Raw genomic sequence first — 19,916 nt, forward strand, 5'->3', positions numbered from 1 at the left:
CATATCTGTCTACAGTTGTGCTCAAAAGTTTGCATACCCTAGCAGAAATTGTGAAATTTTGCCATTGATTTTTAAAATATGACTGATCATGCAAAAAAACTCTTTTATTTAAGGATAGTGATCATATGAAGCCATTTATTATCACATAGTTGTTTGGCTCCTTTTTAAAGTGAAAGTGAATTTAAAAATGAAGGGGTCTGAATTCCTGAATGTACTGTGTATATACACATATATATTTTAGCATCTTCAAAGTAGTCACCCTTTGCCTAGAATTTCCAGACATGTACTCTTGACATTTTCTCAACCAACTTCTTGAGGAATCACCCTGGGATGCTTTTTAAACAGTATTGGAGGAGTTCCCATCTATGTTGGGCACTTATTGGCTGCTTTTCTTTATTATTTGGTCCAAGTCATCAATTTCAAAAACGTTTTTTTTTTTTTTTATTAAATTTTAGTTTTATAATGAAATAAATTAATATGGTTGCACAATTATATTTTTGTCTACAAAACTAATTTCAAACATTTAAGCATATCTTCAGATCAAAAGATTTTTAAGATCGTGAGAAACATTTCAGTCCAGTGTTTCAAAACTTTTGACCGGTTGTGTGTGTGTGTGTGCATATGTATCTAAATCAGGACCACTCACATGAGATGAAGACTCCAGTCATTTCAGTAACCTTATAAAAAGCTGTTTAAATCTATATGGAGAGGGTCCTCTCGTGGGGGCCGCCATGTTATGATCGCATGACCAGCCGAATACTATTCGCTTAATCTCTGTAACTGCCTTGTTATTGGATACTTTCACTCATGGATTAAATGAATGGTGGCTGACTATGAGGAGTGAATTTCTAAAAAAGCATTTGTGCACCTTTAATCAAGTGTGATTTTCCCACAAAATCATTTTATTATGCCTTTGTCCATAAAAACAAATCTCTGTGGTGTATCTCTAAAATTAACTTGAACATATGCAAAATGTAAACGTATTTATCATTTTAAATGCTTTTCTTTTTTCCTTAAACACAATAATGTTTTTATTTGATCATTCTTTTCTGTCTAGATTAAAATGCTGTAAACTCACCATGTGGTCATGTAAATATGTGGCTTCAGCTCTGCTATCAGCAAATTCGTTCCTGAGAGAGCTGGACCTCAGTAACAATGAGCTGCAGCAATCTGGAGTGGAGCTGCTCACTTCTGGACTGAAGAGCACTAAACTGGAGATATTGAGGTCAGCTACAGATAAATAAAATTAATTTCAAATTGGATTTTGGGAAAGAACTCTTCAATTGTTTGTAAAAATTCCACAGAGCTACCATTACCAATAAAAGTGTGCATGTGTATGGTTGAAAGTATAGGGATGTCCCAATACCATTTTTTGGAGGCCAAGTACTGATACTGATTTCGGTATACCTGTTTTTTGTTTTATTTATTTGTAATGTTGCAGTTTTCTAATACAATACAGTGGGACTGATGATTTGAGGACAGTGTGTTTATTACTTAAAAGACAATCAAAAAAGTCATTTTTAGCTGTCACAAAATTATCAAAAATCACATTTTATTTTTTTCAAATTATTATTATTTTCACACATTCGGTTTTCTTTTTTCTGAATTCCCGTTTTTGACAGTTTTATTCAATTGTATCAGTAAAAAGATGTCTAAATAAATTCATTAAAACTTTAATGAAATGAAAATAGAACATTTATTTTCAACATAACATTGCATTATTTCTATCACACGAAGTGCTTTAATACAGATCCTCACGGCACAATACAAAATACAAAAATTATTATTGATTTATTTTTTAGCAAAAGGCTGCATTTAATTGAGTAAATATATAGTCTGTATTAGGGGTCAACGGATATGTTTTTTTTTCAGGGCCGATAACGATTATTAGTAATCAGAGAGACCGATATTTGGGGACAATACACATTTGCAGTAAAAATTTACATTTTAAATAAACCGTCAAAAAGTCTCTTAAGAACTGGGAAAGATTGAGGATATTGTGGCCCAAAGACAACCAAAGTAATGGACTATGGGGGATCTTCTACCATTTATACGGAAGTCAGAAGTTTACATACACTTAGGTTGAAGTCATTAAAACTATTTTTTTTAACCACTCCACAGATTTCAAATTAGCAAACTATAGTTTTGGCAAGTCGTTTAGGACATCTACTTTGTGCATGACACCAGTAATTTTTCCAACAATTGTTTACAGACAGATTGTTTCACTTTTAATTCACTATAGCACAATTCAAGTGGGTCAGAAGTTTACATACACTAAGTTAACTGTGCCTTTAAGCAGCTTGGAAAATTCCAGAAAATGATGTCAAGCCTTTAGACAATTATCTTCTGATAGGAGATGTACTGAATTGCAGGTGTACCTGTGGATATATTTTAAGGCCTCTTTGGTTGACATCATGGGAACATCAAAAGAAATCAGCCAAGACCTCAGAAAAAAAAAATTGTGGGCCTACACAAGTCTGGTTCATCCTTGGGAGCAATTTCCAATGGCCTGAAGGTACCACGTTCATCTGTACAAACAATAGTACGCGAGTATAAGCACCATGGGACCACACAGCCATCATACCGCTCAGGAAGGAGATGCATTCTGTCTCCTAGAGATGAAAATAGTTTGGCGCGAAAAGTGCAAATCAATCCCAGTACAACAGCAAATGACCTTGTAAAGATGCTGGAGGAAACAGGTAGACAAGTATCTTTATCCACGGTAAAAAGAGCACTATATCGACATAACACGAAAGGCTGCTCAGCAAGGAAGAAGCCACTGCTCCAAAAACCACCATGAAAAAGCCAGACTACAGGTTGCAAGTGCACATGGGGACAAAGATCTTACTTTTTGGAGAAATGTCCTCTGGTCTGATGAAACAAGAATTGAACCATAATGACCATCATTTTATTTGGAGGAAAAAGGGTGAGGCTTGCAAGCCTAAGAACACCATCCCAACTGTGAAGCATGGGAGTGGCAGCATCATGTTGTGGGGGTGCTGTGTTGCAGGAGGGACTTGTGCTCTTCACAAAATAGACAGCATCATGAGGAAGGAAAATTATGTGGATATATTGGCCCACCTGAAGGACATCACTGGACCCTTTCTAGATCCCCTTCAATTTGCTTATCGAGCAAACAGGTCTGTGGACAATGCAGTCAACATGGGATTGCATCATATCCTGCAACATCTGGACAGACCAGGGACATATGCAAGGATCCTTTTTGTGGATTTCAGTTCGGCTTTCAACACCATCATCCCAGCTATTCTCCGGACTAAATTACACCAACTCTCTGTTCCCACGTCTATCTGTCAGTGGATTACCAGCTTTCTGACAGACAGGCAGCAGCTTGTGAGATGGGAAATTCACTTTCAGCACCTGTACAATCAGCACTGGTGCTCCCCAGGGATGTGTGCTCTCCCCACTACTCTTCTCCCTCTACACCAACGACTGCATCACCAAGGACCCCTCTGTCAAGCTCCTGAAGTTTGCAGATGACACCACTGTCATCAGCCTCATCCGAGATGACGATGAGTCTGCATACAGAAGGGAGGTTAAACAGCTGGCTGTCTGGTGCAGTCAAAACAACCTGGAGCTGAACATGCTCAAAACGGTGGAGATGATTGTGGACTTTAGGAGGAACCCCCCAACACTGTCCCCCCTCACCATTCTAAACAGCACTGTGGCAGCAATGGAGTCATTCAGGTTCCTGGGCACTACCATCTCACAGGACCTGAAGTGGGAGACCCACATTGACTCCATTGTGAAAAAGGCCCAGCAGAGGTTGTACATATATATATATATATGTGTGTGTGTGTGTGTGTGTATATATATCTATGTGTGTATGTATGTATATGTGTGTACGTGTGTGTGTGTGTGTGTGTGTATTTATCTATTTTTTATTCAATTTTAATTATTTTTTAAAAGTCTTGTTGCTGTTGTTGTATTGTTGTGTACTGGAAGCTCCTGTCACCAAGACAAATTCCTTGTATGTGTAAGCATACTTGGCAATAAAGCTCATTCTGATTCTGAGAATTATGTGCCAATATCAGATAATATTCTAACGTCTGCATTTATAGTAAAAGAGTAAGTAAATTATTCACTTGTTGCTGTGTGTTGTTGTATTGAAGAGACGGTAATAAAATCTGCATCTTTCTTTACCGAGATTGTGACGATGCAGTCTTCCTTGTCTCCATGTAAACCTCCTATGTACCTGCATAACCTCTGATGTTGCCTTTATTTATTTATTTCCAAAGGCGACGTTTCGTAAGCCATGCTTAATGTTATCTGCGTGTCTGTTTACTATACACTGCTAAGAAAGAGAGAATGCTCTCTGACAAGTACGGAGAGTAAAAGGCGTTTATTATTTTGCCAAGATGAAACAAGATGCAGTTTTGGTGCAAAGAAAGTTGAAGCAGCATTTTCCTGGCATCTTTCTTCTCTCTGCTTGTTGTTTAAAGTTTGTGGAGGCGTTTCTGACAGCGCGGAGGACTGTCCGTGTCAGCGCCTGATTTCATTCATTCTGCCAGTGCAACTGTGTGTGATTAAATGCCGAAAGATCCGTGCTACCTATGCCCCGGAGCGCTTGCGGTGTACACCGCTCTGTTGTTTTGTCATGCTGCTAACCTAAAGTGTAGAAATGGTGAGATGGGACAACCGTTGCCATGATGTCTCGCAGTCCGGGTCCGAATCACAGATTTGTTCCATCCAGGCCATGAGACATCATAGCTGTGTCCGAAATCGTTCACTCATTCACTATTTCCTATATAGTGAATGGCAGTGAGTACACTATATCTCAGTAGTGAGTGAATTCGGATGCTGACGTATACACCGAGCATTGGAGCTCTGGGGCTGTCTCAGAAACAATGTCACATATGAACTTTTAAAATACTTGGGCCTTGTTGTTCTATTAAATAATATATTAATTAGGGCTGTCAATCGATTATAAATTGTAATCGAATTAATTACATGGTGTCCCAATTAATTAATCGCATATACAAATATTTGCTGAGAAAGCCCCTCAAATAACAGTAATTCAGTATATGATGAAATAATTATATATAGTTATCTTTAAATATTTAAAAATTATATATATATACCCACTACCGTTCAAAAGTTTAGGGTCACTTACTCATTCTTTATTTTTATTTTTTTTCACATTTTAGAATAATAGTGAAGTCATCACAACTATCGAATAATAGAAATGGAAATATGGGAATTATGTTGTGACTAAAGAAAAATCCAAAATAAATCAAAATTGTATTATATTTTAGCATCTTCAAAGTGGCCACATTTTGCCTAGATTTTGCAGAAATATACTCATGGCATTTTCTCAACCAACTTCTTGAGGTATCACCCTTGGATGCTTTTTAAACAGTATTGTAGGAGTTCCCATCTATATGCTGGGTACTTAGTGGCTGCTTTTCTTAATTATTCGGTCCAAGTCATCCATTTCAAAAACGTTTTTTTTTTTTTTAAATAATTATTTTTTGTAATAAATATGTTGGCACAATTATATTTTTGTCTACAAAACTAATTTCAAACATTTAAGCATATGCCTTCAGACCAAAAGGTTTTTAAGATTATGAGAAACATTTCAGGCAAGTGATCCCAAACTTTTGAATGGTAGTGTGTGTGTGTGTGTGTGTGTATATGTATATGTATGTATGTGTATATGTATATGTATGTATGTGTGTATATATATATATATATATATATATATATAATATTCAGGTAATTAAAATGCATTACATTCTTGTGGCAAAAGAGTTTAGCATTGATAAGACAATACAAAAAGCAATACAATGAATACAGTGTATTGTTTATTACCGTATTATTGAACATAAGCCAGCCAATCATTGGCGTACGGTTCACAGCAATCCATTTTGCAAGTGAATTTGTCAGTCAGTTCGATATTTATTATGAGGGCTTGTTTAAAGATGATCATTGAACCCACCCATGGGTTTGACTTTACTTTGCTTAAATGAGTTCACATTTACTATATAGTGTGCTGTTCAAAATTGTTCATAATGTTGACAAATTATACATCTGTATAATTTGTCAACATTATTAACTCTTTTTTTTGACTAGACTATATAGTAAATGTGAACTAATTTAAGCAAAGTAAAGTCAAACCCATGGGTGGGTTCAATGAGCATCAACAGGTTAAGGACCCATCAGTGTACACCTGCGTCAGACAGATGCTTGTGTAGCGTCTAGGGTGCATTGCATCATAAACATATCATTTTTAGGTCGCTGTGTTAAATATAGTTTAATACTTAGAAAACAAATCTTGAGATCGCTTAGTTCGGATTTACGCAAGAACGTAACATGTTCGATGCGCGATGCCCACACAGCTGAAGTTTCGTTTACTGCCCACTGGAGCAAATAGGTGGTACTACAAGCTTGCATTTATCAGGAATCTTCCCTATTACGGTCCGGGGACATTGCGATTAATTGCGTTATTTTTTTTAACACGTTATTTTTTAATAAAATTAATCGCACTGAATTAACGCGTTAAATCGATTAATACAATAAATCTTCATTCTGTTTGTCATTTTTAATATATATTTTAATATAAAGAGTAAATACATTTTATCAAATGTACATTATTGTATTTATTTGTTAAATTTAGGATATTTATACTCCAATACAAGCTGGGTAGCATTTCTGGGTGCATAGTGCCCTCATCCGACCAAATGATCATAACCTACATGTTATAACTGAATATTTAAATCATCCACAGAATTATCATTTCCACTTCCTGAGTTAAAATAATATCACCTCAGTGAATTATTTAGTAAATAAAGAATTTTTCAGCTTAATGGCAAAATTCTGTATAAAATATAAAGAGTACATTTTAAAATGTATCTGTATGTTTTGCCCCATCTGTATGTTATGTTATTTTAATCAAGTTATGATTTGTCAAAAAGTAATACATACAGCATGAAATAAAACATTGCAGGAGTGAATGAAGCAGTAAACTGGCATCTCTCTTTCGCCCGCTTGCTCGCGCTTTCTCTCTCCTACATGCACTTCCTCTACCTGCTCGTACTTCTTCCCCGTGGTGGATTATGGGGAATTAACTATCGGCAAGTACACTCGAAATTAGAGTGCATTGTGGGTAAAAATGAGTGTACAAAAGTAGGGCATAGAGTATTGTGACGTTTATTGCATCTTCAGTATCTGCATTCTTACCTATGAAAACAGCTTGTCCTCTCAATGATGCGTCTTCACTTGCTGCTTTCCTCTCTCCGACCTCTCCAGTCACACAGTGTCGATTGGCTATTTACTTGTGACATATGTTTTAATTCAATTAAATTTAAATAGCTTTACTGGCATGACTGTATGTTACAGTGTTGCCAAAGCAGAAGTTATAATCAAATCAAACATAGCAGAAACATGTGTAAAACATTAATCAACAGATTTAAACTGTGGATATTTAGAACACCGTAATAAACAAATAAACATGCATTGTATGTAAATATTTTAAATCACATGTAACTGATACACTGTAATATACAGTATATATAATTAAATAATAAATGAACTAATGTATAAATTTAAGTGAAAATGTTTGGTTTAGTGGCTCAGAGTTGTTTCTCTCAGGTTATGGCAGAGTGTGACATGTTTAGCAGCTGGTGGGGCCTTGTGTTCTTTCTCTCCTAATAAGATTTGAATTTGTTCAATTTCAGGCAGTTCACATATTTCAGGTATAGATTCACTGCATTTTGTGAAGAAAGTGTTTCTAATTAATTGATATTTTCCACAGTGGAGGAGAAAGTGCATCTCTGTTTCAACCTCTCCATTCTGGCAGTGAACACATGTCCTGTTTTCTCTGGGGAGCCAAGACTTTTTAAGTCTCCCTCTTTCTATGGCAAGGTTATGATCACAGCCTGTATTTGGTCAGGATGTGCCTTTGTTTTACATCTCTGACGGTGGACAGATAAACAGGCAATTCATATATTCTTTTTAGGCTTCTATAGCATTCTAATTTGTGTTGTGATTTAGTTTTATTCTCCCAGTGTTTCAAATAGGTATTTTTATTGTGCTTTATGATTTGGCCGAATATGATATGTTGTATTTTAGGAGTACTGGTCTGTAGCTGGTTTGAGCTGGTGAGTTTCAGGACCAGCTGGCTGAGAGGACTGTTTTGGGGTTTAGGTCTTGGTCTACAAATGCTTCATGGTGGAGTGTTTGATGGGGGCTTGATTTAAGGTGATTCCAAAATGTAATAGATCTCTTTTGAATGTGTAAAATGAATGGGTATCTGCCTAGTTTGGCTCAGCATGCATTATTTGGCGTTTTCTTTTTGGACTCTTAAAATGTTCCTATGGAATTCTGTATGGAGGGTCTCAACAGGGTGTCTATGCAAGTCGTGACTACAGAGGGGTCCCCAGATCTCACTTCCATACAGGGCGATGGGTAAAATTACACTGTCAAATATTTTGTTCCAGGTTTTGTTAGGGATTTCTGTGATACGAAATTTTCTTTTAATGGCATAGAATATTCTCCTTGCTTTCTCCTTCAGTGTGTTAACAGCCAGACAAAGCCACTTGATGCACTCATTTTTAGTCCAAGATACTTGTGTATATTAGTGTGGAAATATATTTGTTGTCTTGAAGTCTGTCTTTCTTTTTGAAAAATCATAACCAATTCGATAATACTGTGGGCGGGACACTGAGCCAGACTACAAGCATTAACCTTTGAGAGAGAGGCGGATCCAGAGCCAACGGAGCGCATTTTAAAATTGATCGGCAATCAGATCAGACAAAAGAATTCTGATAATTAGAAAATTGCTACTTTTAGGATTTATTAATCAGACTAGGACATAACGTTATTTTAATTCATGCATTGAATGTTTATGCAATGACATTCGTACGTCAGATGGTATCATGATTGATATTGGAGCATTTTTACGAGTATGAGTGCAAGTATGTGAGCACAGTTTCGGACCTAATTACGATACCGGTATTGCTAGTTTTTTTTTTAAAATCCCCCCAAGTGAATTTAAGCACAAATTATGCATTTAGTTTTTGAAGTTTTATGTTGGATGTTTAAAAAAAAATTTGTGATAAAAGATCCTTTTATCCCTTTTTTAGATTGGCTGGCTGTAAACTCAGTGCTCAGTCCTGTGAAACTGTGGCCTCAGTTTTACAATCAGTAAACTCTTGCCTGAGAGAGCTGGACCTGAGTAACAATGACCTGCAGGATCCAGGAGTGAAGCAGCTGTCAACTGGATTGTCGAGTACACACTGTAAATTGGAGAACCTAAGGTTTGTTAGTTTTAATGTAAATAAAAAGCAAATGTAAAAAAAACAAGATTTTTTAAAGATTTGGATTTCGTGTTTGTTTGCATCATCCTGATGAAATGAGTAGAACTGAATTTATGTATTCTGTTCTCTTTAGATTGGCAAGCTGTAATCTCACTGATCAGTCCTGTGAAATTTTGGCCTCAATTCTACAATCAGTAAACTGCCTTCTGAAAGAGCTGGACCTGAGTAACAATGACCTGCAGGATTCAGGAGTAAAGCTGCTCTCTGCTGGATTGAAGAGTCCAAACTGTAAGCTAGAGATTCTGAGGTTTGTATTTCCAATAGTTGCATTGATTTGCTGATCTACAGTACTGTGCAGAAGTCTTAGGCACATAAGATGTTACATAAACGTATGTCATAAGGTGGTTATTTATATCTTCAGCTTTAGTGTCAATAATAAATATATATTTCAGTCTCCCAAACATTCCTTTTGCATATATAGAACAGGGAGCCCTGCAACAGATGGCATGGCTCCCACAGAGCCCCCTGCTGAACATTGAGTAAGTCTGGGATTACATGAAGAGTTAGAAGCAATTGAGAAAGCCAAAATAGATCTGTGGTGATTTCTCCAAGAAGTTTGGAACATCCTATCTGCCAAAAACCAAGAAAAACTGTGTCCAGGTGTTCCTAGGAGAATCTGTGCTATTTTGAAGGCAAAGGAGGTCAAACCTAATATTGATTTAGCTTTTTTTATGTTTACTGGACTTTGTATGACATTAATTGATAAATGAAAACTATTTATGGCATTATTTTTGAAGAAATCCTCACTATGCAACATTTTTCACAAATGCCTAAGACTTTTGCGCAGTACTGTATTTTGATCTATGTAAGTAAACTATGTAAATCGACAAAAGTTTTTTTTTATATTTTATTTAATTTTTTCATACATGTAATTGGTTGCTTTAAACACACAGAGTTGCAATCTATGTTAAAGGGAGAGTTCATCAAAATTAAAATTATTTTATTATTTACTCACCCTCATGTTGTTCCAAAGCTGTATGACATTCTTTCGTTTAACACAAGGTGATATTTAGCAGAATGTCCGAACTGCTTTTTTCCCTAATGTAACGAAAGTGGATGGGGACCAGGGACAGCCATGGTCATCATTCACTTTTATTGTATGTAAAGGACAACAAACTAAACCATGGGTGAACCATGACTTTAGTTTTAGGAAAATTATTACAATATGTGGAATTAAGTCAGGTTGCCTGCTACTCATATTGAATGGTAGAAAACAACTAATTACTATTGTTTTATTGTTCAGAATGGCCATTTGTAATCTCACTCACTGGTCCTGTGAAACTGTGGCGACAGTTCTACACTCAGCAAATTCCCTGTTGAGAGAGCTGAACCTGAGCAAGAATGACCTGCAGGATTCAGGAGTGGAGCTGCTCTCTGATGGACTGAAGAGTTCACACTGTAAACTGGAGATACTGAGGTGTTTAAAAATATGGATAAAGCTTCACTTACATATACTTATAGGTCTAAAGAAGCTGTATGTTAGCCCTCTGCTTTGGTCAGAGTTCCTTGAAGCTTGGAATGATTAGCAGGTATCGGGGGATGTGATTCTCTTAGATGTTCAGAGTGATGACATTAGATGACTCAAAGACAACTTTATGGAAACACTAGAACAGAATTTTTTTCTTTAATGTCTATTGAATTGAAGCATTGTGCCTAAGAACACCCCTAAACCACAGTAAAATCCCTGTAAAGGCCCAGATATTCTTTAAGCAAAATCGAAGAATTAATGAGTGTGCCATAATTTAAAACAAATTCTGGCCCAAAAGAATGTCATTTTGAGTTCATTTCGGAGGTTTGAACATGGCCGGTGCTAGGGCGGTGCTACCAGGGTTTAAGCACAAATGTTTTCAGTAAAGCCTGAATGTTTTTATCATTATGTATTAATATCAGCAGTACCAGTGCTTTGTAACAAGTTGATACTAAAATATAAATATATTCTAACATTAAGTAATATATGTAGCAATAAATGTGACTAGTCTTCAATATCGATAACACCAACTACTAACTCAATTCAGTACCCACGCTTCTCGTTGGCATCTGCTGTGTATGTGCGCGCATGCAAGACCCGTGACTCGCGATTGTGTGTGAACGGTCAAAATGCCTATCTTGGTGATATACTGGAAACTGTGTTGTGCTCTTCCATCCATATGCAGTAAGTATCAAATATTTAGATGTATAAGCCTGAAAACAAAGAGTAAAATACAGATGTACTCTGTATTTGCAAACTTTATATAATAATAGGCTGTAAAACTGTTAGGTGTAAACAATGTGCGCTGAACTACGGAAAGGCAAAGGGGCAAAACATTTTTTTTAAAATCACGTACAAAGTAAAAAAAGCTAGCAATTTCTGGTCTTTGAGCATATCTGAAGGTGAAACAAAAGTAAGTAGGACCTTTTAGTTTTAGTTTCAATAATATTTTAATATAAATGAAACCTTACAGATGTAACATTTAAACTTTTATTTTAAAGTGTATTATATTCCGATATTTCATTAAAGGATGGCCCCATACATATCCACAAAGGTCTGGGCTAAGCCCTGAATATTAACAGACCCTAGAACCACCCCTGCGTTTGAAACAGCTCACCAGCACGAACTCTCAGGTGCTAAACACTTTCATAATGCCATTGATCCACGTACTTTGAGGCCGACAGCTAATTCCAGTTAAGTTCTTCAGTCAGTTAAGATCAGTAAACATGAACACACCGGCGTGCAGAGTTATCAAGCTGGTGCAAGCGTACCCTCTTGTGCGTCATCATATTTGAATGCTCCTCTAAATGCCTACCCCAGCCGCCTAGTCGATGTCTGAATGTTAACAAACAGTAAACTGTTGTTCAACTTTGAAATTCTTTCAAGCACTGAGCGAAGAACAAAGAAGAACTTCATCATTAGTACTGTATATTGGAGCCTTAACGCACTGCTTCTTATGACTTATTATTTTTAGAGCAACAGCAATATGATAAAAGACATCATAACAAAAGTCTGCAATAAAAAGTTTCAAAATTTCTCAAAAGTACATTCTAAAACACAGATGAAGGTGAAACAGTGCAACAACTAAGAATTTTTTAACAGCAATGTTCAACTAGATTTTTACATTTTCAGAAGAAAATGTGTGTGGTGCTTGCTAGGATGCTATGCTATTGTTAAGGTGTTCCGAGTGATTTTCACATGTTGTTAGGGCGTTGCTAGGTGAAAGCTTATTGATATTCCATAATATTCTGGTCCCTAGACCAATTGTTTACAAATAGAACACCTTTACCCAAGCCACATAAATTAATCATTGTTGCACAAACAGTGTTGAAATAAATTGTGCGTGCACAAATTGTACAGTATGGCTGTTGAAAGTATCAGAATATACATTATATTTTTGTAGCAATACTTTAAAGATGTTAGTATAATTAAACCATTAAGACTGTGTTAAATTTGAATGTCTCAGTTGATTTTAATGGACACATTTTTTGCTATCTGTCTTTGTAGACTGTCTGGCTGTATTATCACAGACAAAGGCTGTTCTGTTCTGGCAGAAGCTCTGAGTTCAAACCCCTCACACCTTAGAGAGCTGGACCTTAGCTGCAATCACCCTGGAGATATAGGTCATGTGTTGCTCTCTGCTAGACTGGAGGATCCAACCTGCAAATTGGAGATACTGAAGTATGTCAGACAATAAGACTAGTGTGTGTGCATAGAAAGTATTTGTTTTCAGAAACTGAGACACATGATATAATTCACTGTTTCTCAATCAGTAGTGCTTGTAGCCACATGCTCTGCTTACTTAAAAACATTTATTTGTACCTCCTGTATATATGGCAATAGACATTCAAACCTTCAGAACATGGTGTAAAATCTTAATGCAGAGTCTTAAGTATTTGTCACTCCTAACATTTCTTTGCTTTAAATTTTTCAAAATTCTAAATCTTTATTTCAGTGTTTGAGTAAGTCTTTGAATCCCAGATTTTCAACGTGGTCTGTTCCTGTTATAAATGGGCAGAAAGTGACACATTTTATTTTTTTCTATAGTGTGGAACATGAGGGAAAGTTTAGGATTGCAGCAGGATTGCGAAGATGTAGGTTTTTACACACACATACACACACACACACACACACACACCTTATTGTCAACATTTTGTTGTCTTGTCAGTGTACTTTTCTCTAATCTCTATTCCTGTGTTCAGACACCTGTGAGCTCACACTGGACCCCAACACAGCACACACACATCTCTCTCTATCTGAGGAGAACAAAAAGGTTACGCATGCAGAAAAGCAGCAGTCATATCCTGATCATCCGGAGAGATTTGAGTGCTTTCCTCAGGTTCTGTGCAGAGAGAGCCTGTGTGGACGCTGTTTCTGGGAGGTTGAATGGAGTGGGAAGTGTGGAGCCTATGTTTCAGTGTCATATAAAGAAATCAAGAGGAAAGGAGAGAGTAATGACTGTGAGTTCGGATCCAATGAAAAGTCCTGGAGGCTGATCTGCTCTGATAACAGCTTCACTGCCTGGCACAATAATGAGAGAACTAAAATACGTCCTCCTTCATCATCATCTCGTTCTAAAAGAGTGGGGGTGTATCTGGACTGGCCGGTTGGCACTCTGTCCTTCTACAGCATCTCTAGCACACACAGAGTCACGCACTTACACACATTTGACTCCACATTCACCAAGCCTCTCTATGCAGGGTTTGGCCTTCATTCTGGCTCCTCAGTGTCTCTTCTGTCTGTGTCAGAAGTTTCCTATTAGAAACAATAGGGAGGTCACACATAGCACTGTTTTGTTTTGCTACTTTATACAATTTCTGAGGGTAAAAAAGTGTTTGTAATAAATAAATAGTTCTAAATAAATAATTTAACAATATATTAAAAAAAGGAGATTTAGAGTCAGTGTGCAATGAGTGATTCCCTCACTCTTTTCCACATCGTCGTCCTCCTCTTCCTTTCTCCAATGGCATGTTTAAATATGCTCCAGGAGCCTATCTGTTCATTTGCCAGTCACAAATGTCATATTGCAATTTAGACATCTAATCAGATCTTTGATTGTACCAAGTGTATATATCAAGATATAGGCCTATTGAGTAGTTCAATACAGCGCTGATGCTTGTCATTTTAATCACATTCTGTGTGCATTTAAGTTCATAGCCAAATGAGTAACACTACAGGCTATTAGCCACTTATGATTCACATCGCATGCAATTGTCATCGTCGTCGATCACAGCTTAGATCAGAATCACACTGTCGATCAGAAGCTGGCTTCTGCTCTAAAGTTTGTGGTGGTCCACCAGGTGCATTCCTCTTGAGCAGACAGCTGGTGCATTTCTACTTCGGAGCCAGCAGGGCTTCAGCACTGGTTCCACCGCCTGCTGCTTCCTCCAGGCTTTGGGCGCTATGGCCGAGCTAAATCACTTCCTGGATTATCAGAGTTTTGCTTTTTCCACTGCTGTGTCATAATCTGCCCGATAGTACGGATCAGTAATGGTGGAAAGCCTCATGATTTCTTGAGTTTTGTCACTCCTGTTCATGAGATCCAGTTTTGCCAGCATCGTTTTTTCATGGATTCTGTTAGATTGGTGTCACTCTTTAGCATCTGAAGCAGTGGAAGAAGCGACGAGACCTATATAATGATATAAACCTGTCCTGATATATCAGTGAACTCACTGACCAGCTTTAGTGCTACGCTAATAGACTGGAACTGTGTCCTGCCATGTTGGAGCAACTTTCGCTCTTCGGTCAACAGCAAGTACACAGTTTATTGCTCTTCTCTGCTCCAGAATAATCTCCACCATCATGTACTTTGAGCCCCATCAAGTTGCACAGTCCTGCTAATATTAATAAACAAAATTAGGCTAAATATTTTTGCCAGCAAACCTGTTCTTGCTATAACCCGCATATAGCCTAGCTGTTGTGTGCCTTGTGTTGTTTAGGCTATAGTCTATGAAATTTACATTAACATTACATTTATTCATTTGGCAGACACTTTTATCCAAAGCGACTTACAAAAGAGGAATAAAACATTATAAGCAATTCATCTTAAGGAGACAGTGGTACGAAAAAGTGCTGCATTGCAAAGTTTCACTATTATCAGAATAGTAGTATCCAAGACAGATTAGAGTGCAACAAATTTTTTTTATGAATGCGTGGTTAAGAATGCTTGTACATAAAAGATGTGTTTTTAGCTGTTTTTTGTAGACCGAGAGTGAGTCTGCTTCACGGATGGAGTTCGTAATGTCATTCCACCAATGTGGTACAGTGAAACCGAAAGTCCGGAAAAGTGTTTTGGTGCCTCTTTGTGTTGGTACAAGGCGCAGCTCATTAGCTGACCACAGGCTTCTGGTGGGAATGTGGCTCTGCAGAAATGATTTTAGGTATGCTGGAGCAGACCCAGTGAGTTTTATGTATGCCAGCATCAGGGTCTTGAATTTGACCCTGTGAAGAGAGACAAGGAGTGGTGTAACATGCACTCTTTTTGGTTAATTAAAGACCAGAAATGCTGCTGCATTCTGGATCATTTTCAGGGGCCTAATTGCACATGCAGGGAGGCCTGCAATTAGAGCATTACAGTAGTCCAGTCTAGTTATGACAAGTGACTGAACAAGAAGTTGTGTGGCATGTTCAGAGAGGAAGGGTCTTATTTTCCTGATATTGTTGAGTGTAAATCTACATGATTGTGCTTGTCTTTGAGATGTGGTTTGTGAAATTGAGTTGGTTATTGATGGTTACCCCTAGATTTCTGACCGTTTTGGAAGGCGTTATTGTAGTTGAACCTAGCTGAACGGTGATGTTGTGTTCAACAGCAGGGATGGTCGGAAAGACGTGGAGCTCAGTCTTCGCTGGGTTAAGTTGCAGGTGGTGTTCTATCATCCAGGCCGGGATCTCTGCCAAACAGGCTGAGATTTGAGAAGTCACTGTGGTGTCGTTGGGCTGGAAAGACAAGTAGAGCTGTGTGTCATCAGCATAGCTGTGGTAAGAGAACCCATGTTCTTGAATGTTGTGTATATAGAGAAGTAGCCCAAGCACTGAGCCCTTAGGTACCCCAGTAAGTAGTTGATGTGACTTGGACACCTCACCTCTCCAGGCTACCTTGAAGGACCTACTTGAGAGATAGGACTTAAACCAGTCAAGCACAGTTCCTGTGATGCCCAGAGCAGAGATGGTGTACAGTAGGATCTGATGGTTGACTGTCAAAGGCTGCAGAAAGGTCCATTAGAATCAGGATGGATGATCTGGATCCAGCTCTCGCCTGTCTCAGCGACTCAATGACAGACAGCAGGACAGTCTTGGTGGAATATCCACTTTTGAAGCCTGACTGATTTTCATCTAGCAGCTTGTTCTGCGAGAGAGAGGCATGTTTTTGCCATGAATGGGATGAGAGAGACTGGTCTGTAGAGTTCTGTTTGTGTTGTGTTAAGTTCAGGTTTTTTAAGCAGTGGGGTTACTCAAGCTGGAGACAGTGAGATGGCTAGGAGATGGTGGTTGGATAGGAAGAGTTTAGAGACCTCAGCGTCAGTCAGAGGAGAGATCATAGAGATAGAAGAGCTGCATACAGGAGGAAGGTGTTTGAGGGTGTGGTTCTGATTGATGATGGCTGTAACCTTATTAGTAAAAAATGTGGCAAAGACATCTGCTGTCAGTGAGGTGTCAGGAGTTGGAGGATAGAGGAGTGTGTTGAATGTTCTAAATAAGCTGTGAGTGTCTGTGGTGCTGTTGATCTTGTCTTAACATTATCTGAAAAAGATGCAAGCAAAGACTGATACTTACTTAGATCTGCTGGACCTTTAGATTTCCGCTATCTCCTCTCAGCCGCCCTGAGGTCAGTCTGATGTTCACAAAGAACGTCAGAGGGCCAGGGGCTGGGTGGTGTCATATGTGCTGGCAGAGAGGAGAGAGGACAGATGCTGTAGAGCCTAGTGTGTCTGTTGTAGTGTTTACATCCAGGGTGATAAAGCTTTTGATAACTTTTTGTTGTGAGAGTCCCTAGATTATGCGCAATTTGTGTGAATTGGATTTATTGGAGTTTGAAAAAGTACGTTTTTAATTCCATTCAAAATGGTGGACAGGAAGTATGGCCGACCATGGCAAATCGGGAATCATCGTACTCTGCATAACCCAAGGAATCTAAAGAGAGCAGACACAGGAGATAGGCCAAATTATTCAAAAGTTAAAAGCATTTTAAAACATTTCATTATATCTTTTGACCACAATGTGGCGCTGGCCCCAAACTTTGTAGGTACCTTCAGGGCATGGGGCCAGTGATGCATACGATATTTCGTAAGGATACAGCATTTTATGATAAAATAAAAATGGTCGATGCCCAATATGGCCAACATAGAAAAATTTGTTATTTCACTCTGCATTCCCAAGGAATCTATGGAGACCATTATCATGATTTTAGGCTAAACTATTCAGAAGTTATAAGCAAAAATAAAAAACATTTGTGTTGTAACTTGTGCACTACAGAGTGTCCCATAACTACAAGAATTTATTATTAAAGAAACATTTATATTTCTTTATAAATTATAAAAAGTTATAAAGATGTCTAACACATCCATTTACAATGGTACTTCTGGAACTTTTGGTTATGCGTTACAGACAGAATTACAGTTGCTGGAATTAAAATAAAAAATAATTACCTGGGGGCCTGGATAGCTCAGCAAGTATTGAGACTACCACCCCTGGAGTCGCGAGTTCGAATCCAGGGCATGCTGAGTAACTTCTACCAGGTCTCCTAAGCAACCAAATTGGCCCGGTTGCTAGGGAGGGTAGAGTCACATGGGGGAACCTCCTCGTGTTTGCTATAATGTGGTTCTCGCTCTTGGTGGGGCGCGTGGTGAGTTGTGCATGAATGCCAATGGCAGCGTGCTCAACAAGCCACGTGATAAGATGCGCGGTCTCAGACGTGGAGGCAACTGAAATTCGTCCTCCGCCACCCAGATTGAGGCGAGTCACTACGCCACCACGAGGACTTAGAGCGCATTGGGAATTGGGCATTCCAAATTGTGGAGAAAAGGGGAGAAAAAAATAAAAAATAAATAAAAATTACCCAAAGAAAACGTGCTCTCTACATGATACAAGTTGTTTTAATATTTTTTTTAAATCAGTTTTAAATCTGTCTAAAAAAAATAGTCTGTTTCCCCATGACACATGCACGTTCTGAAACCTAGTTTTTGTGGTTTGCTACACATGAAAGAAGATCTGCACCAAGGAAGTAAAAACTTGGGTAGAAGCAGTGTATGGCCACAATGCACGACCATATCCTTTTCTAAGAAACTGTAGGTTTATCAAATAAGACATATTAACAGTAAGATACAAATAAAATTACTGTACAGGTTAGGAAAAGATGACTGAGTGACCACTCCTCCAAAACCTCATTTATTTCTCACGTTGTCATTAGATGAAAAAAAAAAAAAACTGTATATGGTTGCCATTCCTTCTAAACTAGCTTTTTAATCTAACGGACAAAATGTTGAACAATATTAACAAATGAAACATTTCTGAAACATACATTTTTATTTAATACGCCCAAATGAGCTCATCAAGGTAAGGAAAGGGGCCCAGAGCATGCAGTCTAGCTATGCCCCTGGTAGTCATGGCTCATGAGCTACGTTCAGAATGCATGTATGCATTACTGTATGCATTGACATTTCAAACCATAATGTGCTATGTAGTATTCAGCTTGGCATCCATTTTGAAAATAAATATGGTTATTTTGTATTTCTTGTCTAAATAAAAAAAAAAAAAAATCACTTTCTGCAGTCTGATCAAATAAGTCAAGAATGTTTGGATGCTGCTTTTAGCAAATGTCGAAGGTTGTCTGGGTGATCTATGCATACCCCCACCCCCCACCCCAAAAAAAGAATAATAATTATACTGTGCACAGTATACATACAGTATGCTGCAAAACCAGTATTCTTTATGTACCCATGTATGGCGTAGTATGGCAGTATGCCATTCCAAACATACACATTTATATGCAGTTTCAGTACTTGTTCATGTCCTTTCATAGATTCGTTGCACGACACCAAGTAACCAGGTTTTTTATGACACATCCCAGATTACATTTCAGTATGTTAGGCCGATTGACAAAGGTGGGCTAGGCCTACCCAAGATTTTGTTTCATTATGCATTCGGTCTCAGACATTTGGCTCATTGGTCTCTTCCACCTGGTTTTGTATTGAACAGGAAGTTCTTGCCCCTATTTTGCCATTGCAAAGCCTTTCTATCGAACTAACTGGAGAAGTAAAGTTATACCCCGTTGTCTTGCATTTGCACTCGGTATGGACAAAAGTGTCCAGAGTGTTTAATTCGGACATTTATTTAAATGTTGCCTCGAGCATATGGCTGAACCCCAAATTATGTATTAATAAGTCCCCTTTTTGCTGGTCAGAGTGGATCGTGAGGGGGGTTACTACACTCGGTGACCTATATGAAAGTGGAGTGTTGAGATCCTTTTAAAATTTGGTTCAACATTTTGGGATTCCCAGATCTGAGTTCTATAAGTATGTACAGCTGCGCCACCTGCTCTGTACTGTTTTTGGGAGTAGTTTACACCCCCCTAAAGTGGCAGATACTCTGGGAAAGGTGATTACTGTTTTGGAAAA

The 19,916-nt window shown here is 38.0% G+C and overlaps 1 protein-coding gene across 5 annotated transcripts in view; it reads left to right on the plus strand.

Moving 5' to 3' along the window:
* LOC127419515 (NACHT, LRR and PYD domains-containing protein 12-like) overlaps positions 1-19,061 on the plus strand; it is a 41,633-nt gene extending 22,572 nt beyond the window's left edge. For all 5 annotated transcript variants that reach the window (XM_051660982.1, XM_051660972.1, XM_051661000.1 and 2 more), the window contains 7 exons: positions 1,058-1,225; positions 9,102-9,275; positions 9,409-9,582; positions 10,579-10,752; positions 12,811-12,984; positions 13,351-13,397; positions 13,506-19,061. In XM_051660982.1, coding sequence (XP_051516942.1) covers positions 1,058-1,225; positions 9,102-9,275; positions 9,409-9,582; positions 10,579-10,752; positions 12,811-12,984; positions 13,351-13,397; positions 13,506-14,065 — 1,471 coding nt within the window. In that variant the 3' untranslated portion in view covers positions 14,066-19,061. The remainder of the gene's footprint in view (positions 1-1,057; positions 1,226-9,101; positions 9,276-9,408; positions 9,583-10,578; positions 10,753-12,810; positions 12,985-13,350; positions 13,398-13,505) is intronic.
* The last annotated feature ends 855 nt before the right edge of the window (positions 19,062-19,916 follow it).

Source organism: Myxocyprinus asiaticus, chromosome 3 (assembly GCF_019703515.2).
Source record: "Myxocyprinus asiaticus isolate MX2 ecotype Aquarium Trade chromosome 3, UBuf_Myxa_2, whole genome shotgun sequence".
In the NCBI taxonomy this organism is placed as follows: Eukaryota; Metazoa; Chordata; class Actinopteri; order Cypriniformes; family Catostomidae; genus Myxocyprinus; species Myxocyprinus asiaticus.